Source organism: Uloborus diversus, chromosome 5, assembly GCF_026930045.1.
Source record: "Uloborus diversus isolate 005 chromosome 5, Udiv.v.3.1, whole genome shotgun sequence".
Lineage (NCBI taxonomy): Eukaryota > Metazoa > Arthropoda > Arachnida > Araneae > Uloboridae > Uloborus > Uloborus diversus.
This window is the reverse complement of record NC_072735.1, coordinates 118,861,529-118,877,688: the sequence shown is the minus strand read 5'-3', so window position 1 is coordinate 118,877,688 and position 16,160 is coordinate 118,861,529. Positions and strand designations below refer to the sequence as shown.

General features: G+C 31.2%; 1 protein-coding gene across 1 annotated transcript in view; it reads left to right on the top strand.

Moving 5' to 3' along the window:
• Positions 1-16,160, top strand: part of LOC129223097 (exportin-5-like) — a 112,557-nt gene that overhangs the window by 42,488 nt on the left and 53,909 nt on the right. The window contains exon 9 of the mRNA XM_054857664.1: positions 7,238-7,363. Within this exon, the coding sequence (XP_054713639.1) occupies positions 7,238-7,363 (126 nt within the window). The remainder of the gene's footprint in view (positions 1-7,237; positions 7,364-16,160) is intronic.

The window sequence follows — 16,160 nt, the reverse complement described above, 5'->3', positions numbered from 1 at the left end:
TAATTTCTTTTTTTTTTTCTTTAAATCATATTAACCATGATTTGAGCTGTAATTTGCATGTTACTGCTTAGCTGTAAAGTTTGTTCCTTAATATTTTTTTCCCTTATGTTATAAGATTACACTGTGCCGTTATCCCTAATAAACCTCCTAACAGTCCAATAACGGTTAGCCTTAGTAAAGTTGTCTGGGATAAAATTCTCGAAACTGGAGAGTGCAGAGCACTTTGTTAAATGTAAAAGGTTTATTATTTCATCCGAGAAACACAAAAGACAATTACTACTACTTACTATACGGATACATTGTATGTGCTCATATGTAAATCATGACCTGTTGTTTGTCTAGAAATGGCAGCAAACATTCAATGAGGTAAGCTCGTTAAAACAGGAGAAAGGAGCAGGTCCCTGCATATTTTTCCTTTGAGACCTGTGTAATTTTCTACGGCTATATCTCCCTCATTGCCTTTTTACCCGAGTACAAAATTGGTGAAAGGAAAACGGGAAAACCGGCCTACTGCAATTAAGAATCATTTTTGGCTAGGATATCCTTTTCATTTCCAGGTATGTTGCAATGACTGGGGATTCATAGAAGAACTGTCTCCTAGCCAATGGTGTAAGCATAGGAAAAGTAAATATTTACTGCCTCAAAGAGAAAGCAATCGCTAAGAAAAAGCGAGATAGTTTTCAAGATTGCAACTTGTGAGTTTATGACAGATGCTGTCTTTCTAAATGTAGTTTCCTGCCTCAGAAGGTCTGATATTGCAACTTTTATGGCATAGATCTCTGCATCAAAATTGTTTCCTAATACTGAATATATTGTGCTGGAAACCTTTTCACATACAAATTATTTTTATGAAATTAGTGGTAATGATCGCAGTTTGTATGTGTTCCTTTTTACTTATTTCAAGAGTATGAAATGACTTTTTGAAATGATTTTAATGTATTTAAATGTTTTCATCATTTTCTAATGCTTTGTATTCATTATTTATAGTTCAATTAAAGTTACTGAAAGACATCATCATGTGTTTTTGAAGACTTTGACCCAAATGCTTGTCACTTTAGGTGTAAATTTGTGTTTCACAGTGGTAAATAAATTTCTTCATTCTATTTTGCATTTTTGAAAATGAATAATCTTTATTTATTCATTTATTTATTTTTGTAATATCTGTAATATCATATTTTTCAAAAGTGTACAAGTGTGATTATCTACTCCTGTGCCGTAGTTAGGGTTGGTAGGCTTTTGACACAAAACAGTTTTTGACAATTTAAACCATGCAACACACACACACACACAAAACCTTACACATCCAAACCTTATTGTTAAAAACCTATATTTATTCAAAAGGTTTAACTAATAAGTTAAATTTAATTGGTATTAATGAACACATGCATTTTTAAATATGCTGAGAAAAAAATATTATGTTATCTTTAATTTAAATAACTTGAAGTAAGAAATACTTAATACACTGAGTATCACCATTCTGCTGTTAACAAATAGCAAAACATGCAAAAAATACAGATAGAATTAATGTTGATTTTAACCTGAGTATAATGTTAAGACTTAAGATTAAACTGTTTAGAGCAATGGAACTATGTAACTGAAAAATAAATAAAAATTAAGGAAATGAATAAAAACAGAAATTCCATCTTCTCACCCCTCATTTTTAAAGCCATTTAGTTTAGTTAGATATTGGATCATTAATTGAATATTTAGTTTAATCAAATCTTGTTAAATACAATATGTTGGGATTACTAAGTTTTAAGGAATAATTTCATTAGTACATAAAATACATCGCCGGCTCAGTTATTCCATCTGAGGACTACAGCTTCATTTTTTTAACACTCATCAGCCCGGAATAGGTCTCTTGGCTTCCTTAAGAGGTTTTCCGCCTTTAGCTCAGTTGCTTTCCTATTTCGGGCTGATGGGTGCTTAAAAGCACAAAACTGCAGTCCTCAGATGGTATAACTGAGCTGGTGGAGAATTTTATGTATTTCTGCCCTTTTCTTAGGGCTATAACTTAAAGCAAAATTTCATTAGTATTTAGCAGCTGAATAACTATTTCTCCTCTTGCTTGCTTTCAATGCAAATATTCTTTTGATATTTACTGTTTGGATTTAAATGAGCATGTATAGTTATTATGTTTGTGCTTCATATGTGGCAAAAAAAAAACCCTTAAGATAAAAATGGTAACGATAAGTGCATTAATTTTAAGTGCTATTAAATTCACATTAACTTACTAAATAGTAAACATATAGTTTGTAACATTTTTTTTAAATGTCACACTCTTGTATCAGGTTAGTCATTTTTAATGAATCCCGTATGTTTTTTAAAAGTCTTGGGAATCTTATTTAGCATGTAAGTTTGATTAATTCATATTATCTTTCAAAAAAATATTTAAACTTAACTTGAGTTTTTGTTTATAAAGGTTTTGAAAAAATCACAAAATAGTTCAAAATGTATGCAATGAAATTCTGAGATTAAGTTTGTCATTTTACCTTCATTTCCATTAATCAAAATTAATTTATGACCAGATAAATTACTCATGTTAAACTTAAAATTTCAGAATTATAAGTGACAGCTATTACTGGTTTGTACTTGAAATGATTCTTCAGCAAGCTTTTGTTAATGGGCAGACTTTGAGACGCTTGGAAGGTTTTGACAGGTTTTTAGTTTAAATCAGTCTTTTACTCTCTTCCAACAAAAGCCACTTTTTGTTGTCAAAAACCCAACCTTGGCTGTAGCAAAATAACAAAATTCATTGCTATCACCGGACCCGGGAGCGTCCCACCGCCAAGGAAACCAAACGTCAGCAGCCAACAAAAGCAAATCCACCGCCATAGACGAAAGAAAATAAAAGCGACCAAGAACAGTTTACACGACAGAACATGTTGGGGTTTTCTGGGTTATTCACCCCTCTGTATCTCAGCCCCATGAAGACCCCCGGAGTTGATTTTTGGTACACGCAATCTCTAGTGGCCCCTGACGACATAAACCAAAACACAATTCCCTGGACCATCAGGAGGAAGAGGAATTTAAGTTATAAAATTGCTGTTCAAAAAAGTTTTCGCTTTCTTTGACAGGGCTACAGCCCAGACGAAAAAAGGAATCAAGCTGAACTTTCGCACACACATTCCTTGTGCCCTACTGATGTGCCTTCTGTGCCGTTTGACCCCCTCCCCCCTCGCTTTTACCCCACAAATCGTACCTTCCCGGGGTTCTGCAGCAGCCTGCCGGGAGGCTATGGTAATGATTTTTTGTATACATATTCTTGGGGGGATCATTGAGGGCATTTACAAAAATTCAAACCCCAGAGACATCATGGGCCGGAGTAATTAAAATTTGAAAATCACTAATTTCCCCTAAATTTATATGTATTTACTCTCAACTTATAGGGCTTGTTAATCTCTGACTGCAATTGCAAGGCTAGAACAGATCTAAGATCTAACGATTATTCAAAAGTTGTCTTTGGAAATGAAATTTAATCAAGACCAATAAAACAGATCCAACAGTTGCAACTAGACGTTAAATTGCGGATATCACAAATTTGTCACAGCGACTGTGCATGCGTGCGGACTTAGCTCATTAGGCTTTTCTGTTTTAAAAATCTATGTATTTGGTTTATATTTAAGCAGAGAAACATTAATGAATCAGATTAGAATACAGTTCCTCCCCTCTCCCCCAGTTTCACCGATACGAAATTTCTTTCCTTCCTGTTTTTCAGTTTTGATATATTTAAGGGGGAAGAAATTTTAAATGTCGGCAAAACTGGGGTTAAACTATGAAAATATTTCGCTTCATGAAAATGTTGAATAATCCATCAAATAAAAAAACTAATAGAATTTATATCGAACTTGTAAAATACTTGAAAACAATATAATTTAAAATATAGTATTTTATTATCCATGCAGTTTTCTTTGCAACAGAGAGTATACAAGGATTGCAATAAAATTTAAATGGCCCAATTCTCACCAAACGAACGTAGAATCTTACTGATCAGAAAATAACATGACGTAAAATTAAACTTGCCATTATTGTTCCTTAAAAACACAAAACAACGTTGTTTCAATTGAATATTTATGACTTGAAATTTTCAATTCTAAAAATACAGACAAAATAATAATATCAATGCAAAAAGATGTGATATCTCAGCAAAAACAACCCTGTTATAAATATTTCCCTGCCAAGAAAACCTTTTTAACTCTTCCCCACAAAAAAGAAAGCCTTCATCCTAAACCAAAAAACCTCAGCCTTAAAAAGTCATGATATCTAGTTTGTTTGCCAAGTATCAGCCAAACTATCATCCTCTCTGTTCTCCTCTTTCATCACACCTACTTCTGTTAAATCCTCCTCCCACCTTCAACTCCTCAGAAAAATGGATAGATTCTTTAAATTGTTTATCTAGTTTGGCGGGAAGCTTTTTGCTCACCAAGCAACCACCTGAACTAGAAGTGGTCAGGAAATTTTGTTTTAATGTCAGAAATACAACTTAGGTGGACCAATCACAAGCATTTATAGATATGTCATCTTTTGCAGAGTGATAATTATGGCAAAGCATGGCTTCCGAAGGAACAATTATCTATCACTTCAGGAACAGTAGCATTTCTTTCAACAGTCTGTAACGTAAAATAAAAATCCCAAAAATAATCTGCAAGGAAAATTGACAATTAGATTATTTGTAAAATTTAAATCAGTACCGAGAAATGCTTAAAACTAAGATGCTAAACTGAAAACTGCAAGTACATGCTACTTGTGGATAAAATTCCTGAAAATACAGGGCAAATCTTTGTTCGCTGAAATTTAAGTTCATTTTTCTTATATTATTTAGGTTTTTGTTTTGCCCCTAACTAAGAAATAATCTAACTTTTCCCAAAAGAATCTGATTTAGGCCACAACATCATGCTGTTTCTGCTACCAGATCTATCACTATGCTATACATGGAAGATAATCCTAAAGATTTTTTCTGCAACCAAGTCATGATTTTCCACACCGAGGAAAGAAAATATTTGTAATGAGTCCTGAAACTGATCAGAAATCAAAAGAAAAATATATTGAGATATGTTTAAAATATTATTGTATTTTTTTTGCTTTTCATTTAGCAAAAAGAAGCTTTGAAGCTTTTTAGCAAATGATTACAATTACTATAAGTTATAATGTTGGAAAGAAACTAGCAGGGATAGGGGAAAAGGTAAAAATTATTCCCTCTCTGAGATTGAGGGCTAATTTCTGTATTATAGTTAAATTGAAAAACAAACTTAAATAAAGCACTTTTTTTCAAGAAAATACATCATATAGCTATTTCAAGGCTACAATGGAACCTCTTCATCAGTGCAATAAACTAAGCACCCAACCAGATGGTTGTAAGAAAACTGTACGTCAATTTCGTGGACACTGGTATTTATACCAAATGGGTCAACCAATTGGATTTCTATATTGGTTGAGACAATTCCAGAAGACAAAGACAGCTTTCCAGATTAACTTGTCTAGTGGCTAAGCGTAATGACTAATTGTAAAAAAGTGAGCTTAATAACACTTGAAGCTCTCGGTAAATTTTAACTTTTCATATTCCAAAAACCCGCATTGTTTGAACATTTTATTTCTTTCACATATAGATAATTTTACGTTACTGTTGTTACTCTTTTATCTTTTAGGGTCATTTCAATGATTTAAAAGAGCCGGTGCATTTTGACATGTATTTAAACTGCATTTTGCTTTTGACAAAGCATCCTAGTATGGTATGTTATGTTTTAATATTCACTTTTTTGTACTTTTAATGATCTAGTTTCTCCAGTTATTTTAAGTGTGCAAACATCATGTATTTGAATTATAGCCTGCATTGCTAGTGATAGTATTCATTTCTGAATTTTGTACAAAGCCAGGTAATATGAGAAAAATTAACATTTAATTTACTTTTTAAGGTAATATGAGACTACTATAAGATTTTACTAGGTAATATGAGAAAAATTAACATTTAATTTACTTTTTACTAAAAACTGTTGTTACAATTTGGTAGGAATTGTATGATTCATTTTCCTGATATTGTTTAATTTTAAATGAAAAATTTTCATATAAGCTTTGTGCTACAATATGATTAAGGTGAAAAAACAACGTAAATAAAGCACAAATATTGGAGAAAAAACAGCATATAGCTATTTCAAGGCTACAATAGAGCCTCTTCATCAGTGCAAAAAGCAGCTTCATCAGTGCAGCTTTGTGCACTGATGAAGAGGCTCCATTGTAGCCTTGAAATAGCTATATGTTGTATTTTCTCCAATATTTGCTTTTTTTACGTTGTTTTTTCACCTTAATCAGTTTAACTTTAATGTAAATCTTACTTTACCTTCTTTTTCATCTTCAGTTAAAAGCTAAATTCCAAATTCAGCCACATGGCATCCTTAAAAAAATTAATACACGATAGAGCTGATATTTTTTTAATGAAATAAAATTTTAGAATTGCACTAAGCATTGAAAGAACACAAGTTTGATTTTTGAAGTTTCAAGGCTACATTTTATAAAGGAGACATAATGTGCATTAAATCTAAGTATTGTTAAACTTAATAGTAGTTTCAACATGTTAGCTAAGATCTATCACAATTCAGTTCAATCACCATGCTTGTTTCCTTAGGTCATGCATTGTTTTTGAATTCAATCATGTGATTAAAAGCATAGGGTTTTTTTTTTTTTTTTTTTGGTAATTGTTTGTGCTTTATTTTGTTTACAAGAGAGAAACAGATAGACAAAACTTTAGTGCATTGCCATAACTATGCAACATTATCTTATTATAACATTATCCTATAATTTTTGAACAGTAAAGTAAAAAATACAAACAATTTGTTTCTTATATTTTTCTTCAATGCAAACATGAATAAATTAAAGAAAAGAAAGAAAGAAAAGAAGAAGAAAAAAAACACAAATCCCATGTGAAAGTAAAACTAATTACTTTAGTATGATAAATTTTAGCAGCAAATCAGTATTTTCAATGAAAATACTGCAAATTCAAAAAAAAAGAAAAAGACTAGCAAACCCTTTTCTGTACACAAACACATTGTTTTTGACAAAGATAAGTGTTTATCATGCCGTCTATCAACATATAACATCTTTGCTGTATAAGTTAAGTAAAGGATAATATATCACAGTCACTTACATTAATTAAATATATTCTTTGAGTTTTTGTAAATAATTATTCTTTTACTTTTTATTGACATAGTTAAACGAATATCAACTGTATTGTTTTGTAATATAGGTTATATCTCATTCCACACAAAGTTTTTGGTCAGGAATTTTGCGTAGTCCCGAGCTCTACCAAAACTCACCATTTCAGCAGATTCTTCATTCCTTAGTTAAAATTGAAAGTGAAAAGCTGCTCAAGGTAATTGTGTTTAGATTTTAACTGAAGCACTTTTTATGCTTGGATGTTGTTTTAAAATGTTACAAAATCATATTTAACTCTTATGGCTGATGCAGATACTTAGCTTTATTTTACAAATGCAATGACTATTTCTTGAATTTGCATCAAAAATCTAGAAAAAAAAGACGTCAAAAGTACTTTATAAGTAATTTTACTTGTTAAAATACAAGCAAATTCTTCATTATTTTTTTTAATTTAATAGTTTTTACTTAGATATTTGCATTTTAAGATGCAAGGTGATTATAATTAAATTTGCAATTTCAAAAGGCTCTAATTTTGCAACTTCTGGTCAGAATAATTTGATATTATTTCATCAGAACAGTTCTGATGTCACTGGAATTTGTTTCAAAAAGAAAAAAATGATAGCTCCAAAAAGTACCAGTAGCTGGTGCTGTCAAGGGTTACAATGTTGATGAGATATGCTAATTATTAAGGTACAGTATGGTGCACTACATACATAGCTGTAAAAAAGGCAGTATGAAATGTGTCATTTGGTCTTTAAATCATTTAAAATATAATAGTTAGACAAGTAATTTTTTGAGATTATAACTTTAACTGTAATCACCCTGTATATTGAAAATTGAATAACTTTATTGTTTTAATTTTTTGTCTATATCATTGATACTGTAATGGAGAAAAACAGAATTAAAACGAAATAATAATAAGCACTTTTAATAATGCACTCATAAGGACAAAATAACTTTTATGGGTCAGGAAGGACAATATTTAAGTATTCCTGTAGATTTCGAAAATTCCAAAAAAAAATGACACCACAAATGAAGAAAAGTGGTTCAAGCATAGATCTTTAAAATGATAGATTATGCCTTTCTCCTACAGCACAGTGTATTTCGCCTGAAGAAAGTGGGGTCATCATGATTCTTCCGCGAATCACGTGATCATGGGACATCGATGAGACTCCCTTCTCTCGGGCAAGAGTAATATGACAATGCAAAATGTCATTTAAATGCTAGTATTGTCTAAAGATTTTCATACACTAATGTAGGATAATCTGTACCTTTGGAAATCTGAGCTTTTCTAGGTCTTGTAGTTGACTTTTTTTCCCCAAGATGGTGGATTATGAAAAAAAAAAATTTTTTTTTACTAAACAAAGATGGCAGTCTGACTCCTTTATGTGGTAGTTTCGTAGTTTATTTTATTGTACAGATGCATACTGCCCGAGAAATCAAATTTAAAAATAAGGAAATTTTCAAAAATTAAATTTTTGATGTGAGACAAAAGCCCATTTTTCTTTTTTAAATCTAACCAATTTGCTCATCTGAACCCCTTTTAATGCTTCAGTAGATATGTATCAAATCCCGTGTTTTTGCTCAGAAGAAGATTTATAATTTTGTCGAAAATGATCTTATTGCACATGAGAAATATGCGTATAAAATGATGTTTTTTCTAATAATTTCATTAATGAAATTCTGATATGCTCATTGCCTAATAGTTACACTAGTGTATTTTATCAGTAACACTTAAAATCTTAATGACTTTTAATAATATATGTGTAACAAATCACTTTTGATCAGAGCCGTGTCCAAGGGGAGGGTTTTAGGGGTTAAACCCCTCCCATTAGGGGAAAAATAATGAGTCAAATGAAGAAAACGCATATTTAAGTTAAATTAACTTTAATGTTGAAGCTTAATGGGGGTCATGGCCCCTCCCAAAGCCTTGTGGTCATAGGAATTTTTTTCGGAAGAAAAAGAGGGAATGAAAATATTATGAGAGGATAACAAAGTTACAGATAGTAACAAACTTTAAAAGAAATTAAGTTCTTGATTGGGAAAGAAATTATATCCCTCTCCTAAAAGCAACTAGTATTTCTAAAATTTTGCTCCATCATTAACACCATTTCTTGATGTCAACTTAAAAGACACTTGGACGATCTCTCAATGGTGCTGTCCTCAGAGTACACCTATTGCTTGCAAGAACAATGGGAGCCTAAATTTGTGTTTTTATGAATTTAATTTCGAAAAATTTCCGAGGGAGAGTTCCATTTTTCCCGTGCTCTTCCTCTAATGCTACAAACGAAAACCAAAAATTGCATTTTAGGACTTCCAGTTTGGAAACTTTTTAGCTTACTTACCCTTTTCCCTCAATTTGCCTAAAAGCGAACTAAATGGCCCTTTTGGGCTTCAATTACAAAAACGATCTCTGATTGGAGCCCTCCCCCCCCTCCTCCGACTAATATCGTGATGATAGCTTTAAAATGGGTTTTTTGGGGGAAGAACTCACGAAGTTCCATCCTCTTCTCTAGTATGTCCAAAAATAGCTTAGAATTGAATTTTTAGAGCCTCAATGACAGAATATTTCAAGAAATTGGAGATTCCAAGCAAACTCTTTTTTATGTTAGCAAACATTGCCTAAATGTGCATTTTTCGGCTTGATAGCAAAAGAACTAGAAGAGCATCCACCCCATCTCGTAATTTCTCAACAAAAACGGCAGAATATTTCGGTTTTAAAACTTCATTTTTCAAAAAATATTTTGGGGTCAGTACCCCAACATTGACCTTTCTTCTTACGTCGTCAAAAATAGCCTAAAATGCGTTTTTAGGACCCCAATTTAAAAAAAATTACCCGAAAATTTCCATTTAGAAACATTTCCAAGTTAGATTCTTAAAACAATGCTTTTCACCCAATGTCCCCAAAGATAACCTAAATTTTTAAAACTTCATTTCAATAAAACTTCTGGGGAGTTTGCTCAAAAATTTCGGATGGCCCCTCCAAAAATGAACGGCTAAATCCGCCACTGTACCAACTAAAATAATATTTTGGAAAAACTATGGTGGAAGAACCGCTAAATGGTCTACAAATGCAAAGCATTAATATTGCTTATTGTAAGGAGATTATGAAGAATTTGACATATGTTACAGCTATGAAGACACATTAATGATTGTGTTTGGTAATATAATTTGCATCTGTAATAAGCTCTTTCTTGCTTAGTTTATAGAACATTCATTATTTCAGAACATAAAACCTAATATACATTCTTACATTATAAAAGAATTTGTGGAGAGTTTTTAATGCTTATTGCAATGTATTGCATAGTAAACAGATTTAATTAAAAAGAAATTTGAAGTGAACTTGTAAAATAAAGGAATACTTTGGTCACTTGTGCAGAAATTATTATCCTTCTTTGGGGCGAGGGGGGGGGGGGGTACAGCAGTCCTTACAGGTGTATAAACCCGTACCAGGATTGGCAATTTGTTGTTAAACTAATGTTTGTGAAGGGTTGAATCCCCCTCCCCCACAGGTAAGATTAAAACCCCTCCCTTTATGAAAACCTGGACACGGGCCTGCTTTTGATGATCCAGTTATTCCTCTTCTTGTATGACTCTGCCTAGTTATTGAAGAGAAGTAACTACCTTTGGTGAATATCTGATTTTGTTATTTATATTACTTTCTGGTTTCTGCTATTATCAGGGTATAATATTTCATGGGAGCTCACAAGAGCTTAGGTCCTGTTCTTCAGTTTCATTTTGCGTAAAAATTTTATATTTTGGACTGAATTCAGTCTGTTCAAATAAATTTTGAAGGTCATAGGGCTCCTGTATTTCTTTTGTTAGAAATTAAGCCTTGGCTGTGATTGCTATAGTGGTGAACAGTTAGGTTATTTCTTATAATCATCTTCAATTAATTATATCGGTCATCAAACAAGTAGGCTTCTAATATTCTCTGACTATACCATTTTACGGTAATGTTTCATGCTTCCAAGAATGAATTTCAACAATAAAAAGAGATAAAATTAAAATTTTAGGTTTTGCTAACTAAAAAACTCTTATAATTTTTTCTAGTGAATTTAGGTTATTGGACCTTGGGCGCATTGACAATTTTTTCGTTAGGCATATTTTTTAAAGACCTTTCCAACCATATCAAATTCGAAAAAAGTGGACCATCCGTTCATGTAGAAGGAGCCATTTAGGATGAAGATGCTTTTTTTTTTATTGATATCTCCGTTAATTAGCGTTCAATTAAAAAAAATTTATTGATGACTTCAAACTCAGCAATAGCTACCAAACAAAAAAAATTGAAGGAAATCGGTTCACAAACAGAGGAGAAATCAGTACCGAAAGAAAATGGCTTGCTCATTAATATATAAAGATTAAAAGAAGTTCAAATGAGCAAATTTTTTGATTTTTAAAAAATGAGCTTTTTGAGTAATTCACTTCAAAAGTTGTTAATGTTTGAAAACTTTCAAAATTTCAATTTAAACTATGCTATATCCATCCAAATATTGCAACAAAATATGCTATGAAATACCATGTAAGAGCTTCTGACTTTCATCATCGTTGAGAAAAAAAAAATATTTTCCATAGTTAAATTATAAAATTGGTAAACATGCAGTTTTTCCAACAGAAAAATATGATCAATAAACCCGACTAAATTTTTAAAAACGATGCTTAGATAATTCATAGGTTTTATTTGTAGAAAAAAGAATTATTCCAATAGGTTAAATAGTTTTGAAGTACGGTCCATTTCAAATCTAATGTTTCGTTCATTTTTTTTTTTCAACATCGCTGTTTGTAACTGGAAAAACCCTTTCGTAATATTTCATACTCCCTTTAGTTGTAACCACTGTAATGTTTTTAAAGAAATCAGTGATGGTCATGTGACAGGCTCTGCCTGACACAAAATGGAATGGCTCAACAAATAAACTCATTTTCTGAATACTTATCAATACTACTTATAAAAAGTTTATTGAAGTTGACTAAAAAAACCAAAGTTATCGTTTCACTAATATATTGTTAGTGTGCAACGCATGAGAATATTATTTAATTGCAAGAATTGTTGTAGATTCAAGAATACTTTCATTTGCTTTTCTAATTGAATTATGGGACATGTAGTTTTATGTAATTATTGCACTGACTTCAAAAGTTACGTTTAAATTCTGCATTAAACCAAAATATCTAGAAAAATCTTGAAAGGTTTTTTATGCTTAAGATTGTTTTCTTCCATAAATAATGTTAAATGCTTCTGTTTCTACTCGGTACTTAAAATACTTGAAAAAAAAAAGCTTGAATAACTTATGCATTTGCATCAAAAGTTGTGATGGGAAACTATTTAATGCTTCTATTTCCCTTAATTGTACAAAAGATCGCAACAAAAAAAGCGATTCTCTGCGATGAGGGAAAGAGATGCTTCTGTAAGGTGTCCCTGTCCCATGATCACTGATGTTCAACGGGGGATGTTGACGTGCGCTCTGAGGAGAAAAAGCGGGGAAATGCTCATCTACTCTATTTTAAAATCTATGGGTTCAAATCATGTAGAGAATTTCTTATCAATACCGAGCTTTCAATCATAACTTTGAGTGTTAAAACATGCATATTTTTTTTATTGGGAAAGTTTGGTTTGAAATGACTAGAACCACTCTTTTCTTTGTTTGTGGTGTCACTTTCTTGGAATTTTTGAAAACTACAGGAATACTAAAAGTGTCATTTCTGACCCAGAAAAGTCTTTTTGAGTGCATTATTAAAAGTGCTTAGTATTTTTAAAAAAAACACACTCAAAGTTATGATGAAAGCTAGATAATGCTAAGAAATCTCTTAAAGACTTGAGCCACACTTTTCTTTGTTTGTGGGGTCATTTTCTTGGAATTTTCGAAAACTAAAGGAATTTTTAAATTGTCCTTTCTGACCCAGAAAGGTTATTTTGTCCTTTTGAGTGCATTATTAAAAGTAATTGATATTTTAAAAAAAAATCTGTTATTTTATTCTTTTTAGTGTAAATATATTTCAAAAATAGAATAATGTTACCATCACAAAACTTCACCTTATTTTTTTATATAAATGTTCTAAACTAAAAGAAAAGAAAACCTAGATACGTGTCTAAAACTTTAAGCAGTTGGTACTAAAAATTTAATCCCTGTTCCTCTCTAGGATTTATTTGTTTGTTAATTTAATTAAAACCATTTAAATATTAAAGTTTTCCCAAACTAATTTATGTTTCAAAACATGCAATTTACTCCTGATAAAGATCGTATTATGTAGGGTTTGGTGGGGGAAAATGGTCATACATTAAATAAATGGCTATAGCTTGGCAATAAATGTTTGAATGAATATAGAAATTTTATTTTAGAGTAGGGTGGTTAGAAACTACATTTTAAATACAAAATTTTGCAATTGGAAAAATGTTATGTGGTTAAAAAAAGTATTTTGTGTGAATAGGAAATTTTTTTAAATCTAAACACCTCTTTTAACTTTCTTGGGAAATTTTGTTTGTTAGAATTATGAACAGATTGACTGCACAGGAATCTTTTTACTTATCTCAAGCTGAATCTATTTTGGATAATTTTTACAGCAATTTTTAGGTAAGATGGGGTAAAGTGGTCGTAAAATTAGGCTTAAAGAATATTGTTCTTCTAAAGTCACTTAATTTTTAAGTATAATGCAGATATGAATTAAATATTAATTCCACTTAAAATGTATTGTTTTTTAGGGTAATTGGAGTTAAACATACAAGTATATGCCTATGCATACACATATACTTGTGTAGGCACGTATATATACGTTTTCACATAAATGCACCAATAAATACGTATATGGGCATCTGAAAGTATTTTTTATCTATACAGATATACCTTGAACAATACACTGGGGTGGAGTGAAAAAAAACGAAATTGAGAAATATGTTTAGCCTGTATGTGAAAAAGTGTCCTCTTACCAAGACTATTTATCATACAAAATTTCAGCTAAATCAAATAATGTCTTTAGCTGCCCATTTGAGGTTCAATTTTAAGTATTTAGCCTCATTTTTCACCAAACTCGCAAAAATGAGCTGATAAAATATAATTATCTCCCATTTGAATCTAAGAATGGTTGAAATTAAACTCTGAAGAATTAAATGCTTAATGTATAGTTAGATGAATGACCTAGGTAATTGCAAAATGGCCTTCAAATGTGCATCAAGAGCGCACATCGCATATGCTATGTCAGCTCTGGTTTGTCCTTTCTTTGCGTTCACCGCTATGAACTGGGTTCTTTGTTCTAGTTTGTTGTCTTTCGTATTTAAAAAGGTTCTATTTAGTATGAATTATTTCAAACTTTTTAGCTATAACTTCAAATGTAAATGAAAAGGCATTTTTTACATATAAAACAATTAAAAAAAAAAAACACAATTAGAAGTCAAGATTTTTCTTCACCAAAGTAAATGAGATAAGCGTCAAGCAGCTAAATTCTATTGAAAGATATTGAAGTAATCTTGAATTCTTAAACATAATTATCGAGTTTAGCCATTTTCCCCCTTAAACGCTCTTGAGGGCTCAGCTCTCTCACACGCTTTCTATTGTTGGCCAGAATTGACCAATGTAATGTTTTCTTGATGTTATTCTATTCTATATGTTATTCTATTACATTGTAAAAGTATTCACTTCCAATAATACACGATGAATTAGGTTTTATTTTATAGAGTATGTATACTATAATAACATATTCTGTTGAAACTTTCATGTTGTCTGATGGGCATTTTCTTGAAATATATAACTGTCATTAGCCTTCTACAATGACTGTATTTTTTTTAACGAACTGATTGAAATATTTCCATTCGAAATTGTATTCTATATTTTGTAGACATACTATTGATCTGTACAAAGTTTACCACAGTCATCTTTTCCCATTACTCTAGTTTGTCCTCAATTTCTAAACAATATCCCTTTGGCCCCGCTGTTTTTTCACCCGAATGTTATAGTATCTGGCGTAATGGAAATTTATTTGTATTTAACTAACAAATAAACCATTGCAATGAACATCTAATGTAAATCTCAATTTTCTTCATAACTCCATTTTCAAAAATATGTATTAATCACTGTTTGCACTTAACCCATAGCTCGTAACTTAGAAATATCAATATTTTTCTTTTAAAATGCTGTTATGCTTATCTTAATCTTATGAAAGCTACCAGACACAGGAAGGTACGGTACATCATACTTTGATACAGGTTATAAGAGTAAAGTAAAACAACTTGGTCTTAAGTTGTCTTTCTAGCTTTATTTTTTCAGTCCTTAACTTGAATCTGGAGCTGGAAATTGAGGCTGATGTATCGGACAGGGGCAGATACTGACTACCACATTAAGGAGAGAGAATCATGCTGAAAATTGACCCCCCCCCCTCCCCCGTACACACACACACACATATGAACGAACCTACGGTCTGGAATATGAAACAATTGTTGAAACTGCTGGGGTGTTAATAAAAAGCATCTAATCGGCCAGGAATAAGGCACTTAGTAGGGCACAAATGTTTGTAATTAATCTCACAAGCAATAAAAAGAAGAAATATTTCAGACATTTAATTTAAAAAATAATAAATGGAAAAAATTACTGAAATTGTTTTTTTTTTTTTCCTTTCAAGTTGTTCACATGTAAAAACAATGTCTTCATTTACATTTGAAATAATGTTTCAGAGTTAAGAAAGAATAGTCATTGCAGAAGGTTAACGACAGCTAATAGAACTTTTCGGTTATATATTTCAAGGAAATGCCCATCAAAGAGTGAAAGTTTTAACAGAATATGTTATTATAATATTTATACTCTATAAAATAAAACCTAATTCATCATTTATTATTGGAAGTGAATACTTTTACAATGTAATAGAATAACGTATAGAATAGAATAACATCAAGAAAACATTATATTGGTCAATTCTGACCAACAATAGAAAACTCGTGAGAGAGCTGAGCCCTCAAGAGAGTTTAATGGGAAAAAAAGGCTAAACTTGATAACTGTGTTTAAGAATTCAAGATTACTTCAATATATTTCAAT